The following is an 18,978-nucleotide window of genomic DNA, read 5'->3' as shown; positions in this document are numbered from 1 at the left end:
CAAGAAAAAAAGTTAAAAAGTGTCTTTGATACAGAATTTTTCCCCATTTATTTTCACTTTTCATCAGGAAAGTCCCTTAAGGATAAGTTTAATTGTATTGAATTGTACTTGTAGTGTACTTTAAATCAAGTATATTAAAAAAGGTACACTTTCAATATTGTTTCTTAGCACACTAATGTACACTTTTTTTCATTTCAAATGCAGAGTTTACTTTAAAGTACATTTTAATATTTGTGTTTTATAATCTTTTGTCAAGCTTTGAAGTACACTTTTTTATGTGTTGTGTTGTACTGTGTTGTTTGATTTAACATTTCAAGTTAATATATTTTAAATGTACTAAATTGCAACTTCATAATTTCAAATGTTTCAGTTTATTTTAATAGGTAGACATACAAGTTTCAATTAAATTACATTATAGTATATTTCAGTTTACCATACTTGTGGGTATTTGCCTGTACACTTTAACCATTTTTGAAATGACAAAAGATGTACTTAAGTCCTACTTAATGAGTCAAAATGCACTTATTGCATTTAATATAAATTGACTATAAAACATTTTAATTTATTTGTAACTAATGTCCGAAAACATTACATTCAGTTCATACTTAAGTAGGCTATATATTTCTAAAGTTATTTCCATAAAAGTGTGCTAGAGTATAGCCTACTTCTTTTTCACATTTCATATTACAGGTCATAATTACAAATGTAAATATAATTTTGTATAAATTACAAATGTATATATACTCCAGTGAGAGAAGAGTCAAATAAAGTGGCACACTTTAAAGTCTAAAATAACAGACAGAGAGCTGCAATGGAGGAAATGGGTTAATAGGTCGTTTCCATATGTTTACAGGCAGCCAGCTGTCCATGATAACCTTCCTGATAACCCGGACGGATCCCCCATACTCCAACTTAACACGCCCTGCACATGCATGACCACCACAATTTCAACCCATACATGCTATCATCCTGAAAGAATTCATAGCTGAAAGTCTCCACTTACACTCCATTGTTTGGATATCACCCCGGCCCTCCTACAAATTTCGGTCAATCATTTGCTAAGGTGACATTACCCTCTGCTGACCTCACTGTCAGGTTCTTTGTGTTACACCAAAATATGTAAATCATCTAGTGTTTGGTCAGTGCAAATTGCATTGACAATTGAATTTTTCAATTGCCTACTTAGCTGAATGTTACGTTTTTATGTCTTTGTTTGTTTGTTCTTATGTCAATCAATATTGGGGGGAAAAAACAATGTTCAAAAATGTTCCATTACGAAATATCTCACCAAAAATATTTATTGATTTATTTAAAGGACAATTCCGGCGCAAAATGAACCTAGGGGTAATTAACACATGGTTACTGAGTCGACCGTTCTCTGGGATGTGTTTTCATGATAATCGAATGTAAAGAGTTTTATCTCTAAAAACAGATTAGCTTATAACGCTAATATGGGGCATAGAATAAGTCAAAATAAATCACTAGTTAATACCACTAACAAGGCTCAAAATAGCTTCACACTAACACGGTAGCATAATGAGGGTCCCTACATGCAAACCGAAGCATTGAGAACTTTGTAAGTGTACAGACAGTTTAATAAGAAGATACTTTATAAAGACAGTACATTACGCGTATACAGGAAGGAGCCATCTTGGAAAACAGTCTCGACTAGTCGAGCCACGAACGCCGTGCTACGTGAGATGAACTGTGACTTAAACCCATAGACATGTATAAAGGCTTTATACATGTCTATGCTTAAACCTATCGACCAGCTCACTTAGCACGGCGTTTGTGGCTCGACTGGTCAAGACTTTTTTCCAAGATGGCTCCTGCTCGAATATGTATATCGTGGTTTTACTAATTCGTTCCTTCGTTTTAAGTAAATCGTGCGCACAATATAATAATTTCTTCTTTCGTTTTAGTAAATCGTGGCCACATTGTAATAATTCGTTCCCTTGAGGATGAAGCCATGATTTACTAAAACAGCAGAATGAACTAATAAGTCTGTGGTATCTGTCAGGAGTTAGTAAGCAATGAAGCAGACGAGACAGTCTTGTTTACTCATTCACTTCTGTTCTCACACACATGACATCATTACATCACTTCAGGTATAACCTCAACAGTTCTGACTTCCTTCACAACACAATTTAACCATGAACACAAAGTCGTGGGAACGAAAGATTAACACGACAATTAGACCTATGTACGAAAAAAGGAAAAAGACGACAACGTTGTTAAAACGGTCCTCGTTCACGCGGGTCCCTGAAAATTCTGTATTCTGTTGCCAGGCCAGTAGTTGGCGATGTCACTTTGTAAGGAAACACCAGGCGTCTATAAAGTTTTTTTTTTTTTTTTACCAGGCGTCTATAAACTGAAGACGTAATAAGCATACAAACAACGTCACTGTTTTCACAAATTCATGTTTTTGTAGTTTACGGTAGGCCGATAGCCTAATGGTCTACTTTTCAAAAACACAGTTTCAAAAGTGTGCGTTTTTTCAGTTCAACCCGATTTTTTTGGAATGATAAATAGCCTACATATTACATCCATTTATAACATTTATCTTAGCAGGTTTGCCAAGTCAGAATATATAACCCATAGCTAACCCCTTTACAATAAGGTTTCATTTGTTAACAAACAGCAGTTAACATGAACTTACAATAAACCATATTTTACAGCATTTTATTTTATTTTCAACGTTTACTATATCTGTTAATCATTAATGCACTGTGAACTAACATAAACACTTGTATTTTTATTAATGAACATTAACAAAGATTAAAATATAGATAAATACTGTAAAAAATAAAAATGTTAATTCATGTTTGCATTAATTAATGTTAACAAATGAGACCAAGGTGGTGATTTTTCTTCTTAAAGAAAAAGAGGGACAAGATATAATAATTGGTTGTGGTAATCAACGTAATGCCACATATCCTGTCACTTGAACTTAACTTGTATATTGAACCCATAATATTCCTTTAATATAGACTGAAATGTAAATTGATCAAAAGCCACTCAGGCCTATTGTATTTTTATTTTTTACATTTTACAATGACCTGAATGAATGAAAACCTGACACATTCTTTCCTGTCACTGGATGTGAGGCTATTGGATTTCAAGCATAATTTGTGCAGGTTTGGCCGCAGGATCTGTGGCATCTGCAGCGCTTCATTCTTCAAGATGGAAGAAAGGAAGGAAGGCCGTGACGCAGAGCACACACTCTCCCAAAGGAAAGATAAGACTGCTCTGGGACAGTGCTCAAGTGGGAGTCCTGTCCTTTGACGAAAAGCTGTTTTGTAAATGGATCTGCTCTTATCAAGCGTGAAGAATTTCAGAGCCACCTTTGTTTCACTGCTGTTGGCTGATGCTCAGAGTCCACTGAGTGTGCACTCAAAATCAAATTAAAAGCAATAAAGCATGAGTTGACGTGTTTTTCAGCAAAGTTCAATTATGTTCATTGATCATGCATTACTAAGATTGCAACAACAAAACAATCTAAATGAACATGTGTTAGATTAACTTAAAGAATTATATTGAAATGTATAATCCAGAAACACTTTATTACACATTGTGAAGCACATCCTCAAATTGCTTTTCTGAATTAAACCTTTGGGGAAAGCAGGACAGTATTAATATGCAATAAAATAATTAAGCCTGCAATTAATACAGATCAGAAGTGTAGACAGTTAATTACCTACAGAATGTGAAACAAATCAAGAATAGTAAGTGTATTGTGTTTATAAGAGTTTGTCCTTATAAATGTATCTGCACTACACAATATGGGTTCAGCAGCCAATAGCAGGGCCAGGATCACCTAATTTGAACTCAACTGGGAATCCAAGAAAAGCAGAAAAGCAACTCTCTACTGACACTTTGTGGTTAATTCAGATCATAGCATTAGATGTGTTGTTGAAAAACAAATATCTATCTATCCATCCATCCATCCATCCATCCATCCATCCATCCATCCATCCATCCATCTATCTATCTATCTATCTATCTATCTATCTATCTATCTATCTATCTATCTATCTATCTATCATAAATATACACACACACATATGCAGTGGATATGCAATAGTAACTGATTATTATATAATGATGAGATTACATAGCCTAATCAGAATCCAGACAGTTGAAAATATATTTCCAAATGAAATATAGTAGCCTAGCCTAGCAGAAGATGAATTAGAATGTTAATAAGCTTTTTAAACGTGTGTGTTTTTTTTTTTTTTTTACACTAAGAACTTTTCACTAATTTTCAGATAGTGAAAATGCATTTGAATGTGTGTGAATTTTCAGACAATTTGCCAAAAATAACTTCTACCCTAGGACAAAGTCAGTTGTAGCTAAATGACGGCACGGCACCCTAAAAAAGGTGTAGAAGAAAACTAATTTTAGAAAAGTTTAGCAAATATTATTGTAAAATATAACGTCTTTTTTTTATTTAGCTGTGATTAATAACTAGTCTGAGGGTTAAACGTTTGCTTTCACGACGGTAGAAAATAGTTTATTAATCCTACGTTGCTTGGCAACCGTAAACGTCATACTGTTTAACGGAGGAATAATTGTTTATTATTGTGAACAAACTGAACATTTTCAGGTTCGTCATTTGAGGTTGTACTGTACATAAGTGATTTCTAAACTTGAGCAAAGTGTGTTTTGGGCACGACGAAGCGGAGTCACCTCTCGTTTCTCTTATTTCCCTTTCATATCAGCCTATAAGTTAGCTAATTTTACATTATAGTGACATTCATACGAGCAATGTGTGAGATCTGACAGAACGTGACCAAGGTATTCGAGCTCTGACCATCTACGTCATCTTTATGCCACAGGTTTGACTTTTCTACACCCAAGTGCTGTTCAGTCATGAAACTACCTCAGGAATTTCATATCACTTTTTATAATAGCGGTTTTTAATTCAATAAGGTTTGTGGACAATTTAAGAAATTGCACGTTTTGTTCTACGACAGAAATGATACTTACTGTACTTACAATTACATAGTCATTCACACAAATGGTAAATTAAGTTAATCTGAAGCGCCGCCGTTTCTAAAATGTAAAGTTGCCCAAATTACGTTCTTTGAGGAAACCCATCGATTAAAAAAGCGAATTCTCCTCATGGTGTTTGTTAGGACTGAACAGCTCTATATATACATACTGTGTATGTGTGTGTGTGTGTGTGTGTGTGTGTGTGTCGGATAGATCAAACACGCTCAACATTCACATTCCTCTTTGTTGCACTGAATGAACTGTACTTTCGCGGGAAATATCAACTAGGCTGTTTGCATTCGCAGATTACGCAACTCAGTAAAAGGGGTTCAAATAATTAATCTCAAGCACCTAGACTTGTTTAAAAGCTTTCCTACAAAAAAAGAAGCAAAAGTGAGTATTCAAAAATGTAATTCAACGTTTCATAGCAATATGTTTATATAGTATTACAATAATAGCGAATAATTAAACGACCAAAGTTTAGACGTCCACCCCTCCAAATGTGAGCTGTAATGGTTTGTTCCACCGTGGCGCGAAACGCCTCGCGCCCTACTGCAAAGTTTCACGTTACAGGCGCGCGGTTGGTGAATCTGCTGGCGGTGTGTTTGGGACTCGTGTGCTTTTAGGAGAGTGTTTGTATAATATTAGTTTTTTGCAACGAAAAGGCCCCGTTTCGGGTACATGTATGCTATTTGCATTCCTTTTTGCAGTTACAAAACGCTTTCTTATTTTTGTTGTGTAAGGCATTGTTGTATGTTACCTAAACAGTTCATTAGTTAGACATTTGCTTTATCTACTGAACTGCACCACAGCTAACTTATTTGATAAGGTTTCGGAAAAGTTTAATTCTACACCTAGTTTACCCAGAAAGCTGCAGAAATGAGTGGGTAAGTGCATTCTTTGTGCATGAAGTAGCTGCTATAAGGTATTGGGAGAGCCATATGCTTTAATTGACTTCACTTTCACGTTGCAGCATTGTCAAAGAAGAGACCCGCAGTGTTTCTCCTCACTGCCCCAAACCTAATGAATCTGAAGAGCCAGAAGGTACTGCAGTGGAGGAGACCACTATGGGTGGGTAAAACTGATTACACACATTCACAATAAATCGTTTAGAGACGGTGACAGACCTGCCTGTGCAAGTCCATGCAACATTCAGTTGATCTCTTGCATGTTACAGAAAAAAGCCAGCCTGGAGATATGGTTATTACCAAAGAGATGGAGGAGGAGGAGAAGCATTTAGTGGAGGAGGGAGAGAAGAAAGAAAGAGAAATGATGAAGGAGGTAAACCGTTATATAAATAACCTTATTCATATTGATATGATTCCACACTTGTGGGAAAACCTGGAAATATAAGGGAAATTTAATAGATCCTGAAAAAGCTTTGAAATCTAGTTGTTCAGCTCAAAAATGGCATTGTCTTTATGAGTGCAATTGCAATCCCTATTAAATAATTTTTTGTTCTTATCCATTAATAACATACTGTAAATGTAATGGAAAATACATTTAAAATGTCTTGTATCTGTTGCAGTGTTTTGCACAAGTCACTATTTTTATCAATTAAAAATAATTTATATAAATGTATAATAATGCTGTTTTCACAGGCCAGGCAGACGTGGGAAAAAGATTCTCAAGACATGCGTTTTAAAAGACTTCAGCACCTTTTGGAGAAAAGCAACATTTACTCAAAGTTTCTGCTCACAAAGATGGAACAGCAGCAGCAAGAGGTGTGTATTGTTTCTAAGACAGGAAAGAGTTGTCTTGCAGGGGGTTTATGATTTCCGGACATAAATCTTACTTGAATGTGTTTATCTGAAGTGAATTGTAACGTGGTGGAATGGCACGGATGTTGATGTGTGTCAGTGAGCAGAGAACTGTGGGCCAATCAAATGCATGGTGGTTGCTCTGCACCACCTGCCCCTTTTGTACAGTGACTTTAAAGGCATTTAAGAGAGATTTAAGACCAGCTTTTTTTCTTCACTCTTCATTGAAGTGTGATATCCACCACACTATAGAAATCTAATGATTCTGTCCAACATAATCAACATTATGCACAATCTTATTGATTGCTCCATTTTAATTCAGTAATTAAACACTTTTTCTAAAAATGCAGGAAAAACTTAAAAAAGAAAGACTGGAAAAGAAAGCAACTAGTCAGAAGAAAAAGGTAAGTTTGATCCTGCTTTATTACAACATTTTGATCCATTTAAATAAAAGTAAAGGTGTAGTAATTGATTTTCATGTCTTCCGCAGGGCAATGATAAAAAGATTGTGAAAGGTAGGCACCTCAGATTGCATTTCAAAGAAATTAGTTGATACAGTGTTTGGTGTGCAATACATTAATCTGTTTATTGTTACTTGTGAAGTTGAGAGAAAGAAGCGTGAAAGGGAGGAGGATTACAAAATCGCCGATGTCATTTCCAAAGAGGTGAGTCTTCAATTTTGATTGTTTTTAAATGACACCAAAAAATTTTTTATTTTAATTACTGTTTTCTCTATTTTAAGGAAATTCTGTCAAAAGCTAAGAAACCAAAAATGGAGGAGGTAAAGTTTTATTCTTTATGGCTTTTGTTTTCAGGCATTGTTAAATCGGTTTGACATTGTTCCAACTCTAAAGCTCAAATTATACTCTAGTATAATTGTGCACACAGTCAAAAATAGCCTTTCAAACTATACTTCATTTGATAGCGTGCCATGCGCAAACACATCCGACTAAAGTTTATCCTAGTCGGCTTTTAGTTAATTTAAAGGCCGTGTTGCAAGTTACATTTTTCAACGAATTTGTGCAATTTGCTTGTTGGTAATGAACATTTAAACTGTTATCCATTGTATTTTATGTTGTTGGGTATCACAAAACGGAATATAATACGAAAAAGTAGGTACTATCTTACAACGCCAACGATTCTCCTTTCCGCCACAATGCATTGCATGACGTCACCTTGGGGAGAGAGTTTACCAAAGCCCGCCTGGAGAGCGTTGAGAGTGACTAGAGAGACGAGTAGTAGACGAGAGTATTCAGATAGCGCAGATTATAGAACATGATCATTGTCTATACAACACATCTAGAGTCACCTATAACTGTTTAAGTTGGTTCATAAGACTTTGTGAAAAAAGTAAACAAACAATTAACATACTCGTGCGTGCTGGCTTGAAGGGGACCATGATCCTGCCTGAAATGTGTGTATGCTATCTTCAGCACAAACGGATTCAGGCAGCATGCATTCAGCATTCAGTCACATCTGGTCGCGGGAAGAGCTCCTCGACCAGCGACCAAAACGCACTCACTGCCCTACAGCACAAGCTTTCCAACGCAGTTTCCACGGGACGGCACCGCCCGCGTGAGCACCTGCCGAACACCACGACAGACACGCGGCGGCTACGTTTGCAACAACATTTTCACCGGAGGAAGAGATAAACGCTTAGAAACGCCCATATAGCTAGCACGAAGCCTTCTATTTATAGATAGATGACAAAGACAAAGTTTACCAGTACTATGACAAAGGCTACCGGTAACGTTACTTATCTGAACTAACGTCATGATCACCGCCACTATAAAGAAAACGTTTTCACTCGGTGCTATTCAATGACAGTAAAAAAAAAAGTCGTTATCTCATTGCTGCGTTGCTAAATGATAGCAACTCACCAGGACACTTCACCAACTCTCCACTCATTCTCCTCGGACCATGCATTTCATTGGCTTTGACGGCCATCAGGCTACCTTTCCTCCACTTCTCCCCAACGTGACGTCATCACCGAATTGCGTGAAAAAAACCGTTAATACCAAAAACGTAAAAAACTCGTATTTAAGACCATTTTTGAGACATTTTAAAAATGATATACATATATTGAGTGAATTATGTACCCATTAATCGACAGTGGTGATTAACCTGCAACATGGCCTTTAAGTAATTTTTTGGGTGGTGAAATTCTAAACCATAATAATGAGCATCTAAAATGTGGTTTAAATTTGCGCTCCAGCACGTAGATAAAGTTTGTCGCAGCTTCGATGGTAAACATCGCTTGAACTTTACTGAGATCAGAATGCATATAAATAAATAGCCTATAACATAAATAACAACAGCTTTATCTTTAAAAAAATACATTTCATGAAAATATTTTTAAATGTAGGGCATAAATTATAAACAAATTAACAAATATACAGCAAACTGAAATACTTAAAAGAGAAATATCAATGCAAACATTATCAGGCCAACCGACAAGTAGCCTTAACATTGAATGAAAACTCACAGGTCAAAATAAATATATAGAATATAAAAATGAATCAATAAAATATATAGTCATATCATATATGTCATGTTTGAGGTTTCACATTATACAGTGTCTACACTGATTCTCTCTAAAAGTTATAAGTGATAAAAAAACGTTTAAACTAGTTTTATTTATCTTTTTTCCCCTGTGATCTACTGTTCTTGGTGTGTCAGTAATGTGTTGTCCATTTCTTTCTTGACTGTGAAGCCAATAACGTTTTACTCACAATTAGAAAAATCAAGCTTTGCGCCTACAGTGTGCGTGTACTGTGCTGTTGGTCAAAATCTGTGTCATGCACACTGTATGCATATCCTAGCATACGCGTAGAAAACATACTTGGGTATCCTTTGGACTTTAACTCTGCTTGGATGAACAGCATTTGAAGCTGTTGTAAAATTCTGATGAGCGCACTTTTTGTATTAAGGCCAAGTTGCAACATTGCTTGGCAACCATATAAAACCTACAGTTAGACTAATAAACTACATTTCTTGATCTGTCTTGTAAAGGAGGCACATGCATCAGTAAAACTGGAAGCTGAGGATATAGAGCAGCTGAGTGACACAAACTCGGATATTAAAGGCAGGCTGTCTGAGACTTTGCGGGAAAACAGCAAGCAGATGCTGGATCCAGAGAGAACTGTGAACGGCCAACCGGTACCTGCACAGCAACCCAATCTCTTCTCTGGGGGTGTGATGAGGTGGTACCAGGTGGAAGGCATCGAGTGGCTCAGGGTAAGGGCTTCCTGGAGGCATTGAGCAGTCCTGAATGAGTAAATGACCAGCAGGGGGCAGTAGAGTAATCCTCGATGTCTGAAGAGAGCTGGGCTGTTTCTCAAAAGTTGATCGAAGAGACCATTGGTGGCAATTGTTCTACGATCAACTTAAGCTCATGCTGGTCAATTTAACTGTGTATGCTGGTTAAATTTTAACCAAACACTCAAGTCGTAAATGCTCTCATACTTGTAAGTTGGAAGACAAGGAAGTTATGTAAATGTGTATTATGTTTGTATAATGGCTAATAAACAGTGTCTGCTTTGCAGATGTTATGGGAGAATGGCATCAATGGTATCCTGGCTGATGAGATGGGTCTTGGGAAAACCATACAGTGCATTGCCCATATTGCAATGATGGTTGAGAAGAAGGTCCTTGGGCCCTTCCTAGTTGTGGCTCCTTTGTCCACTCTTCCAAACTGGATCTCTGAATTCAAGCGCTTCACCCCAGAGGTGTGAATCAATAACTGTAGTTCATCTTCATTGATTTTTTACTTTAAGACAAGAGCTAACAATTTGACAGCTTTCATTCATTTGATTATTGATTGTCTTTTTTGTTCTTGCTATCAATGTTAAGGTGTCCGTCCTGCTGTATCATGGGCCTCAAAAAGAGAGGATGAACCTGGTGAAAAAGATCCGTCAGCACAAGGGTCCCCTCAAAATGTGCCCTGTTGTTGTTACATCCTTTGAAATAGCCATGAGAGACCGGAAGTCTCTTCAGGTAAGCGATCTGGAATTGCATATTTGGTACTCTCATACAAACATAAATCTGCAGCTGGTCATTTAACTGGCCTACCTTGAATTTGAAAAGTAAGACCGGTTAACTAGTCTGACCAACTAGCAGTTAGCCAAAGGCGTCTTAACATAATGGCTATGTTTATGCCCCTGGTCTTGTTGTGCACAATTCATCAGGACAAGACTTTTTGTACGTTAAATCTTTCATCAAAATGTCTTTTCTCAACATGGAAGTATGTGCCACTTAACCAAAACTGCTTGGTCCTGCCCAAATCTTTGAAGTGAGTGAATGGAGGGTTCTTATGTTTGTCTCCTCAGCATTTCCACTGGAACTATCTGATTGTGGATGAGGGCCACAGGATTAAAAACTTGAACTGTCGGCTGGTGCAAGAACTAAAGATGCTGCCAGCTGATAACAAACTGCTCCTGACAGGAACACCCCTGCAGAATAACCTGTCTGAACTGTGGTCTCTCCTCAACTTCCTCCTTCCAGATGTGTTTGATGACCTGAAAAGGTAAGTCACATGTGGCTCCTTTTAATGCAAATGTAACTTGACACTGTTATCCAGCATGTCATCCTGCAGATTATTCTTGAATAGAATATTCTATATTTTTTTTAATGTAAATTCAAACTCTTTATTTAATATTTGACAACATTTTTCTCCACAGTTTTGAGTCTTGGTTTGACATTAGCACCATCACTTCTGACGCAGAAAATATTGTGGCTGGTGAGCGAGAGCAGAAGATCCTTCACATGCTTCATCAGGTATCTTCACTTGACTTTAATAAAGATTTGTAGATGTTGCTACAGCTACACAATCTTAACTGTTCTTCAACCAACTAGCTGTTTTGTAAGTATATCGTTTTTCTGTTCTTTTGCTTTTGATTCTGATGCCATTTTTAACTTTTTCAGATCCTCACACCCTTCCTTCTGAGAAGACTGAAGTCAGATGTCACACTGGAGGTTCCACCTAAGAAAGAGATTGTTGTGTACGCACCCCTCACCAACAAACAGGAGGCCTTTTACATGGCCATTGTTAACAAGACTATAGCAAAGATGCTGGGTCAGGAGAAGGTTAGTTTTATGCAGTTTTAAAGGTGGGATCAGTAGTTTTTGAAATATGCTATTGGCCAATGTTGATTTTTAAAATCAATCCAAACAAACACATCCCTTCATTGCTCCGCCTCCAAAACATACAATCCAATCCTATCAGCCCTGCTCCGAGTCGGTCTCGAACCCCGATCCCCCTACAAGCAAGGCGAGTGCACTAACAATGACGCTATACACCACATTCGCTAGCTCTCGTAAGTGCGACTTTCACTAACTGGCCTCATTACGCACACAATCCAAGAGTGGATGTCTGTATATATAGAAGCACAACAGAATAATGCTTGACGAAAAATAAAGCACAGATGATGAATGACAAGGAAGCACAAAAAATTAACGTTCACTACACAATAGTAATTACAAACAAGAGTTGGTTGTTGTTTGCCAACAGCACAGCAGCACCAGATACACAATGACTCTCAAACCCAGTGTTACTCACGTGTGGACCCGAATCAAAGCAACCTCCGCGTCTGTTTTCAGGCCTTCCCGTCTCCGCTCTATCCAGCGCTGGACGGTGTTTCTAATATTAACACTGGTCCTAAGCTTTTCCTAAGACATAACCCTTTATTTTTCAGTAATTTCTTACTTTTAGAGTTTTTTTCTTTGGGTTGTTTCATCTCCAAAGTCTTTCTTCAGTTCAAATCTCCCTCTTGCTTGTTCTCTCTCCTCCACCGCCATATGCCCCCTAATGCTGATTGACTGACAAATTTCTTGTGTCAGACCGACTAACATCCAAACAGCTAATTTTAAAAACTACTGATCCCACCTTTTAAGGCCTGTTTACACAAACATGAATATTCAGCATGAAAATGCAGTCTGATTTGTCATGCAATTTATTCAGACCCATACGTGAAAAATGGCTGAATGAAAATGCAAATTCATTCTGGTGATGCTTATGGAAAAGCCTTGGTTACTCTGCTACACAAAGTGCTGTGTAACTTTGTTTCTGTCGCCAGAAGAAGAACGCCCTGCTGTATTTACATGTTTTCAAACAGCCGCTCAGATTTGTGTTCGCTAAGGTCTTGTCATTCATCAAATACTTGACACATGAACACCAAATGAACAGATGCTTTAAGATGCTGTTCATTTAATTTAAAATGTTTATTGTGCTGAAAATTCATCTTGTGAACAGGGCTTTTAAATATTAAATGAAAGTAAAAAAAAAAATAGATTGTGGTTGAAAGTATTTCTTCATGATTGATTAATGTCTTGTATTACACATCTTTAAGGATGATTCGGGACCTGTGCAGCTGACGCCCAGTGGCCGGCCAAAACGCAGGTCCAGGAGGCCGGTGGACTATTCTGAGAAGGACACTGACTCTGTGAAAGACCTTGAGAAATATCTAGAGAAAGTTCAGAAAGAGATGGAGAGTCAGGAAAGGTCAGTTTACTAATTTTACCTCTGCTCTAAACTCTGCTGTTTAATGTCACAATGTTTTTGACATGACATGGTTACTTTCTCTTTAGCCCCAGTCCAGTGATGGATGTGTTTGTGCCGGTTGATGCTCAAATCAACTTGAAACTGCAGAACGTACTGATGCTGCTGAAGAGGTGTTGCAACCATGCTTACCTGATAGAGTATCCTCTGGACCCCGCCACTGGAGACTTCAAGGTACTTCACTTACTAGATGTAGAATTATGAGTGATCACAATTGTACGGCAATAGAACAAGTGCAATAATGTTCGTCTCATTGGGACAGATTGATGAGCAGTTGGTGGAAGCATCAGGGAAGTTTCTCATCCTGGATCGAATGCTTCCTGAACTGAAAAGACGAGGGCACAAGGTAATGATCACTTCTCATGCATGCATTTTAATGATTAACCGCTCTATCAGTGAGTGTCAAAATCCATTGTGGTTGTAAGCCAATTGTGTGCACATTTAATTGCCTGTATAAAATTGTTGTATGTGTGGATTATATGTAGGGCTGAGTGATGCATTGGATATTTTTAATGCACACAGCATTTACAGCCTTTATATGGCCATTGAGTTTTGTAAAGATATTCAATGCTTTCTGAATTAATTTTGTATCTGCACTACCATTCAAATTTTTTTTTAATGTCTAGTCTCTTCAAGTCTGTTTATTTGATCAAAAATACAATAAAACAGTAAAAAAAAAAAATTCAATATAACTTATTCCTGTGCTGAAAAAGCTGCATTTTCAGCAACATTACTCAAGTCTTGAGTCACGTGATCCTTCAGAAATCATTTTGATATGCTGGTTTGCAATAAGCATTTCTTTATCAATATTGAAACAGTTGTGCTACTTAATGTGTGACCAACTATAATAAACTAGTGAATAAACTATAATTCATTATTTTGGTTGTAGCTGTATTAACCGGTCTTAATTGCATCCACATCCTTGTTTGTTTCAACAGGTGCTGATTTTTAGCCAGATGACCTCCATATTGGATATTCTGATGGATTACTGTTATCTCCGGGGTTATGAGTACAGCCGACTGGATGGCTCAATGAGTTATTCAGACCGAGATGAGAATGTGAGCAGCAGTTTGGTTAACACAATTTGCCATTGCATTAGTTAGTGTGGGTTGTTCAGTGAACGGTTGACTATTTTTCATGCAGATGAAGAAGTTTGCTGCTGATCCAGAGGTGTTCCTCTTCCTCCTGAGCACTCGAGCTGGTGGTCTCGGGATCAACCTCACAGCTGCCGACACAGTCATCATATTTGACAGTGACTGGGTATGAATTATAATTTTTTTGCATGCTTTTAAACCACTTTAGAGTTCAGTTAGAATTGTTCTTTCAATTGTGTGCATGAAAAGCCTCTTCAGCATATATATAAATATTTTATGAATTTCCTCTTCAGAATCCTCAGGCAGATTTGCAGGCACAGGATCGGTGTCACCGTATTGGGCAAACAAAGCCTGTGATGGTTTACCGCCTCATTACGGCCAACACCATTGATGAGAAGATCCTGGAGAGAGCCTCTGCCAAGAGAAAGCTAGAGAAGATGGTCATTCATAAAAGTATGTAGCTATTGGCCACATTACCAACTTTTGAATTTAATGAAACTGTTTAACGATTGATCTAGTTTTAGCTATGACTGACTTTTTTTTTTCTTTTTTTCTCCCACTTATGTTTGTCATTAGATAAATTTAAAGGTTATAAAGCAGATCTCAAACAGACCAAGAGCTGCATGGATGTAAATGAGCTTGTAGAACTGCTGAAGTCCAGAGACTACGACGGGTACGGATATTCATTCTGTATATCTGTGTTGCCAAATTCTGTATTGTAAGTTGCATCATTAGATGCTGTCCTGACATGATTCATGCTGTTGCAGGGCTGTGAAAGGCACTAAAGGAAAGGTCATCAGTGACAAAGACCTGGAGATCCTGCTGGACCGCAGTGATTTAACGAGTAAGTGGATCAATGTCCTTCACATCTCAGATCTTAAGGTTTCTTTGTCTATGTAATAGTAGTGGTAATAAGTAATGATACTTGGATATTGTAATGCTCCGCTAATGTGAATCAAATCTCCCTTTTCAGATCAAGCCAAGAAGCGTTTGAAACAGGAGAAGGACAGGGTGTTTAAAGTTATCGAGACCAAAGATGACAATGCTGACATCAGTCTGTCCTGAGAGCTTGGACACTTGAAGCTTGCCTTTAGGCCAAAGTTGAGTTCTTCCCACTGCTTAAACTGATCAAGCAACGTTTACTGGTATAAAAGCTGCCTGCTGGTTCTACAGAAAGATTGAGATCTTTTCTATTTTAGACGTATGTAAACCACCACTGCTGCTTTTAATCAGTCCATCCTTGGTCATGAATTTATTTTATTACTTTTAACGTCGTTTTTTCGTTTCATGTCTTTTGTTTGTGGGGGGATTTGCACTAACGAAAAGAATCCCCTACTTTGGCTTCTCTGTAAATGTTGCATGTAGTTGACTAAATAGGATTCATTTACATGCTAACTGCTTCAAAGCACTTTGACCTTCTAGAACACTGTTGAACATTCCATGTTTTTGTTTTATGTCTTCAAAATAAAAATTTTGTATTCAGTATTTGTGAGGTTTATTTAATTAATTTTTGCCTTCAGAAGAATATGATGCAGAAGTGTGACTACATTGTTACATTGTTTGCATGTGCATACAACAGCTGTGATGGTAACAAACCAACAGATGCCTGCATTCGCTGATTCATTGGTACAGATAGTTGATAACCTCTGAGAATCTTTGCAACTCCCTCAATAACTAGGAAAAGTTGTTAATGACAATGTAGCATGCCTCCATGATAGATAAGTGCCAGTCACATTTTATAAAAGCACCCACTAGCTCAGCTAATGTCCATCAGAAGACAATAAGTTGTTCATTTTTCCTGCTTGTTCTCCTCTTCTAGTTTTCTTCTTATATCCTGGATCACTGTAGGAAAGAAACAAGTAATTGAACATTTTTCAAATTACAATAATATTTGCATCCCAAACACAGTATTCATAGTTATGTCTTTGTGATTTAATGGTCATGTACATTATGTAACCATTTTTATTAACATTGTTGAAAATGGTTATGCTACTTTATTGTAGAAACTGTGATATATATATTCTTTAAGATTCTTAATGTTTTATTTGATTTGTCAATTAGAAAGTGCAAAATCTTGACATGAACAAAGGGTCAGTTCATGCAGCTCAAGTGCTGCTGTAATTAAAGAAAATGGACAAACCAAATACTAATACATTCAGAAATGTCTGCTAATTTCATTGATGACAATTTGCAATATGTCTGCCATTAAAATAAAAAAGCAACATTTCTACCAGTGGTGTCAGATTATATTAAGAATCAGAAATCATACCATCATCAGTAGGGGAGAACTTTAGTGTGTTTCTTTGATGTTTTGTTGTGATGTCAGTAATGGTCATGGGAGGATCAGCTGCATCCATGTGGCCCATTTTCTGTGTGATCCTGTCGCTGATGCCGAGGTAATCCTTCCGCAAGTCTTCCATCTCCGCTAACAGCACCTCCCTCTCTCGCTCCAGCAAACCAATGGCCTCTTTGAGTCGGTCCCCCTCCCTGGCGCTTGCCATCTGAGACACCACCTTTTCTTTATGAATGGTCTCCAGCTTCCCTGTCAGGACTTGCTTGTCTTTCTTGAGTTTATTGACCATCTCCATCAAGGTCTCGCACTCTCGTCTCAAACCATCGGACTGCTGCAGACAGGCTTTTTGCTGCTCCTGTAGTTGAAGTATCTCCACTCTCTGCTTGTTGTGAATCAATTTCGATTCATTCTTCATGGTCTCCACCTGCTGATGTGCTTTGTCTCTTTCTGTACGGCACTTCTCCAACTCAGCGTTCAGTTTTTCAGCCATGTCCTGAAATTCCTTTACGTTCTTTTCATTGTGGGACTCTTTGGAGCGAGTCGACTGAATGAGCTCTTTATTCTTCTCCTGAGCTTTACGTAAATGATCTCTGAGGTTTGCAGATTCGCTTCTTATGGCCGAAGCCTCCTCTTCGAGCCTCTGATTAATGCCGATGTTCTTCTTGTGTTCAGCATCCATCAACTGCAAGGTCTCTCTACACAAGGCGAGATCTCGTCCCGCCACATCTCTTTGCTCCTCTAGTAGTTTCTGCTTGGTTAGCAGCTCTTGAGACATCTCCTGAAGCTTCTTTAATGATTTCTGACAGCTCTTTTTCTCATTGAGCTCCAGGTTGAGCTGGTCCTTCGTCGTGACCGCACGTGTTTTGAGACGCTCATATTTCTCCATCAGTGCTTTAAGCTGCTTCATCGAAGTTTTGTTGTTGCTTTTGGCCTCAGCTAGTTCCTCCTTCATATCTTCACAGATATGATCGAACTTGGTGGTGATCTCTGTATTTTTCTGCTCCTCGCGTTTCAGCTTTTCAGTAATAAGTTGGGTTTCTCTCTCCTTCTGCTTTGATTTCTCTTTCATATCTTTCAGTTCTTGTTGCTTGACCAACAACAAATGGACAAGATGCTGGTTTTCCAAATCCTTCTGTTGCAGTTGTTCCTTCACGACTTCAAAGAAGTCAAGATGTTTGCCCTTGAAAGGTGAACTTTTGTCAGCTCTGCTTTTTTCTCTGCCCTTAGATATTTCCTTCAAAATGACTTTGGGTGGGTTTGAGGAACATTCAACAGATCTTGTTGAATTAGACCTAATCAGGTAAGCGAATGGTAGGTGTAAACCTTCCGAGTTACTGCCCATCTGTAAATCATATTTTGACCCGAGGATACTCATTGTAGCCTCTTCTTTTTTAAGCAGATCTGCTCCTGCTAGAATTCTGTGCAGGGATTCCATTGTCTGCTCATTAAAATCTTGATTGACATTTCCATTTGTGTTTTGCAGTAAACTCTGTCGCACTTTGAGGAACCTGTTCTCAAGGGTATCCACTGAAGCATGTTGTGATTTAGCACATGGGAGTTCATGTCCTTTCTTCCACCCACTAAAAAGCATGTCATTTGATTGCACTTCACTGCCGATGGCTCCCGGCTGATGGCTGCCTAACTTATCAGGAATTGGTCTGTCTAAGCCCTGCTGTGTGTCTCGAATGCCATCAAGTTTACACTTGTGCACAGACCTTCTGGTCCGTTTCACGTTCAAGTCCATTTGAGATGAAAATCTATTTGTACTGCAAGACATTCAGGCAAACAAAGCTTTACTTGTAATAAGAAGCACTTTATTGATTCTGAAATGAAATAAAAATACATTTCTTCAAAAGCTCTTACCTTACTTGCATTACTTCCCACCATCCAAACGAACTGCAACAGAAGCCTACTGTGCAACTCAATCCCCATTGTTTAAAATGTTTTAAAATGTCTATCACCATAGAAACAGGACCAGTGCTGGCAACGCCAAGCGCTTGAAAAAAAAGAAAAGAAAGACGTTATAAAAATGGTTTTGAACCAAACCAGTTCCGCTTGAATGGCTGTAACGTTAGAGCTGCAGCACAAAAGCTTCTTTTATCACTCTGGTGAGATGCAACACTTGGAAAGTCCAACAGGTTTTGGTGAAACTTAACTGAATAAAATAAGAGCAAATATCTGATTTTTTAAGTTCCATTTTTAGTAACTTATTGTAAAGTATTAATTATATAAACTAAGGTTAAATTAGTTAATGCATTAGGCATTATGAACCATAAACAA

General features: G+C 37.8%; 2 protein-coding genes across 4 annotated transcripts; one reads left to right on the top strand and one right to left on the bottom strand.

Moving 5' to 3' along the window:
* The first annotated feature begins 4,711 nt into the window (after positions 1-4,711).
* On the top strand, positions 4,712-15,888 carry hells (helicase, lymphoid specific). Of its 2 annotated transcripts, none has more exons than XM_079634379.1 (23): positions 4,712-4,838; positions 5,969-6,066; positions 6,173-6,276; positions 6,597-6,719; positions 7,106-7,159; positions 7,246-7,270; positions 7,359-7,420; positions 7,498-7,536; positions 9,768-9,992; positions 10,301-10,483; positions 10,608-10,751; positions 11,084-11,280; positions 11,435-11,531; positions 11,679-11,840; positions 13,103-13,254; positions 13,341-13,485; positions 13,574-13,657; positions 14,250-14,369; positions 14,455-14,571; positions 14,699-14,858; positions 14,982-15,078; positions 15,173-15,249; positions 15,379-15,888. In XM_079634379.1, the coding sequence occupies exons 2-23, from the start codon at positions 6,063-6,065 to the stop codon at positions 15,468-15,470; spliced, it is 2,463 nt and encodes an 820-aa protein (XP_079490505.1). In that variant the 5' UTR covers positions 4,712-4,838; positions 5,969-6,062; the 3' UTR covers positions 15,471-15,888. The 2 variants fall into 2 exon arrangements, with proteins under 2 accessions (XP_079490505.1, XP_079490504.1); XM_079634378.1 differs by lacking the exon at positions 4,712-4,838 and adding an exon at positions 5,174-5,882.
* Positions 15,889-16,112: 224 nt separating this feature from the next.
* cccdc110 (coiled-coil domain 110 molecular ruler complex subunit) lies at positions 16,113-18,785 on the bottom strand. Of its 2 annotated transcripts, XM_079634375.1 has the most exons (3): positions 18,562-18,785; positions 16,675-18,464; positions 16,113-16,247 (listed from the first exon to the last, which is right to left on the bottom strand). In XM_079634375.1, exons 1-3 carry the CDS (start codon positions 18,660-18,662, stop codon positions 16,195-16,197), a joined length of 1,944 nt encoding a protein of 647 aa, XP_079490501.1. In that variant the 5' UTR covers positions 18,663-18,785; the 3' UTR covers positions 16,113-16,194. The 2 variants fall into 2 exon arrangements, with proteins under 2 accessions (XP_079490501.1, XP_079490502.1); XM_079634376.1 differs by having other exon boundaries at positions 16,675-18,585.
* Between the last annotated feature and the right edge of the window lie 193 nt (positions 18,786-18,978).

Source organism: Phoxinus phoxinus (genome assembly GCF_949152265.1).
Source record: "Phoxinus phoxinus genome assembly, chromosome: 14".
Taxonomy (NCBI): Eukaryota; Metazoa; Chordata; class Actinopteri; order Cypriniformes; family Leuciscidae; genus Phoxinus; species Phoxinus phoxinus.
Note: the sequence above shows the minus strand (reverse complement) of the source record. Positions and strands in the feature narration are given on the sequence as shown.

Coding starts and splice junctions, on each gene's coding strand:
- hells (XM_079634378.1), top strand. Junction 13,658..14,249: donor TGAAAAGACGAGGGCACAAG/GTAATGATCACT, acceptor TTGTTTCAACAG/GTGCTGATTTTTAGCCAGAT. Junction 14,859..14,981: donor GAAGATGGTCATTCATAAAA/GTATGTAGCTAT, acceptor GTTTGTCATTAG/ATAAATTTAAAGGTTATAAA.
- cccdc110 (XM_079634375.1), bottom strand. CDS start 18,662: ATGGTGATAGACATTTTAAAACATTTTAAACAATGGGGATTGAGTTGC. Junction 18,465..18,561: donor TGGGAAGTAATGCAAGTAAG/GTAAGAGCTTTT, acceptor AATGTCTTGCAG/TACAAATAGATTTTCATCTC. Junction 16,248..16,674: donor GTTCTCCCCTACTGATGATG/GTATGATTTCTG, acceptor TCTTTCCTACAG/TGATCCAGGATATAAGAAGA.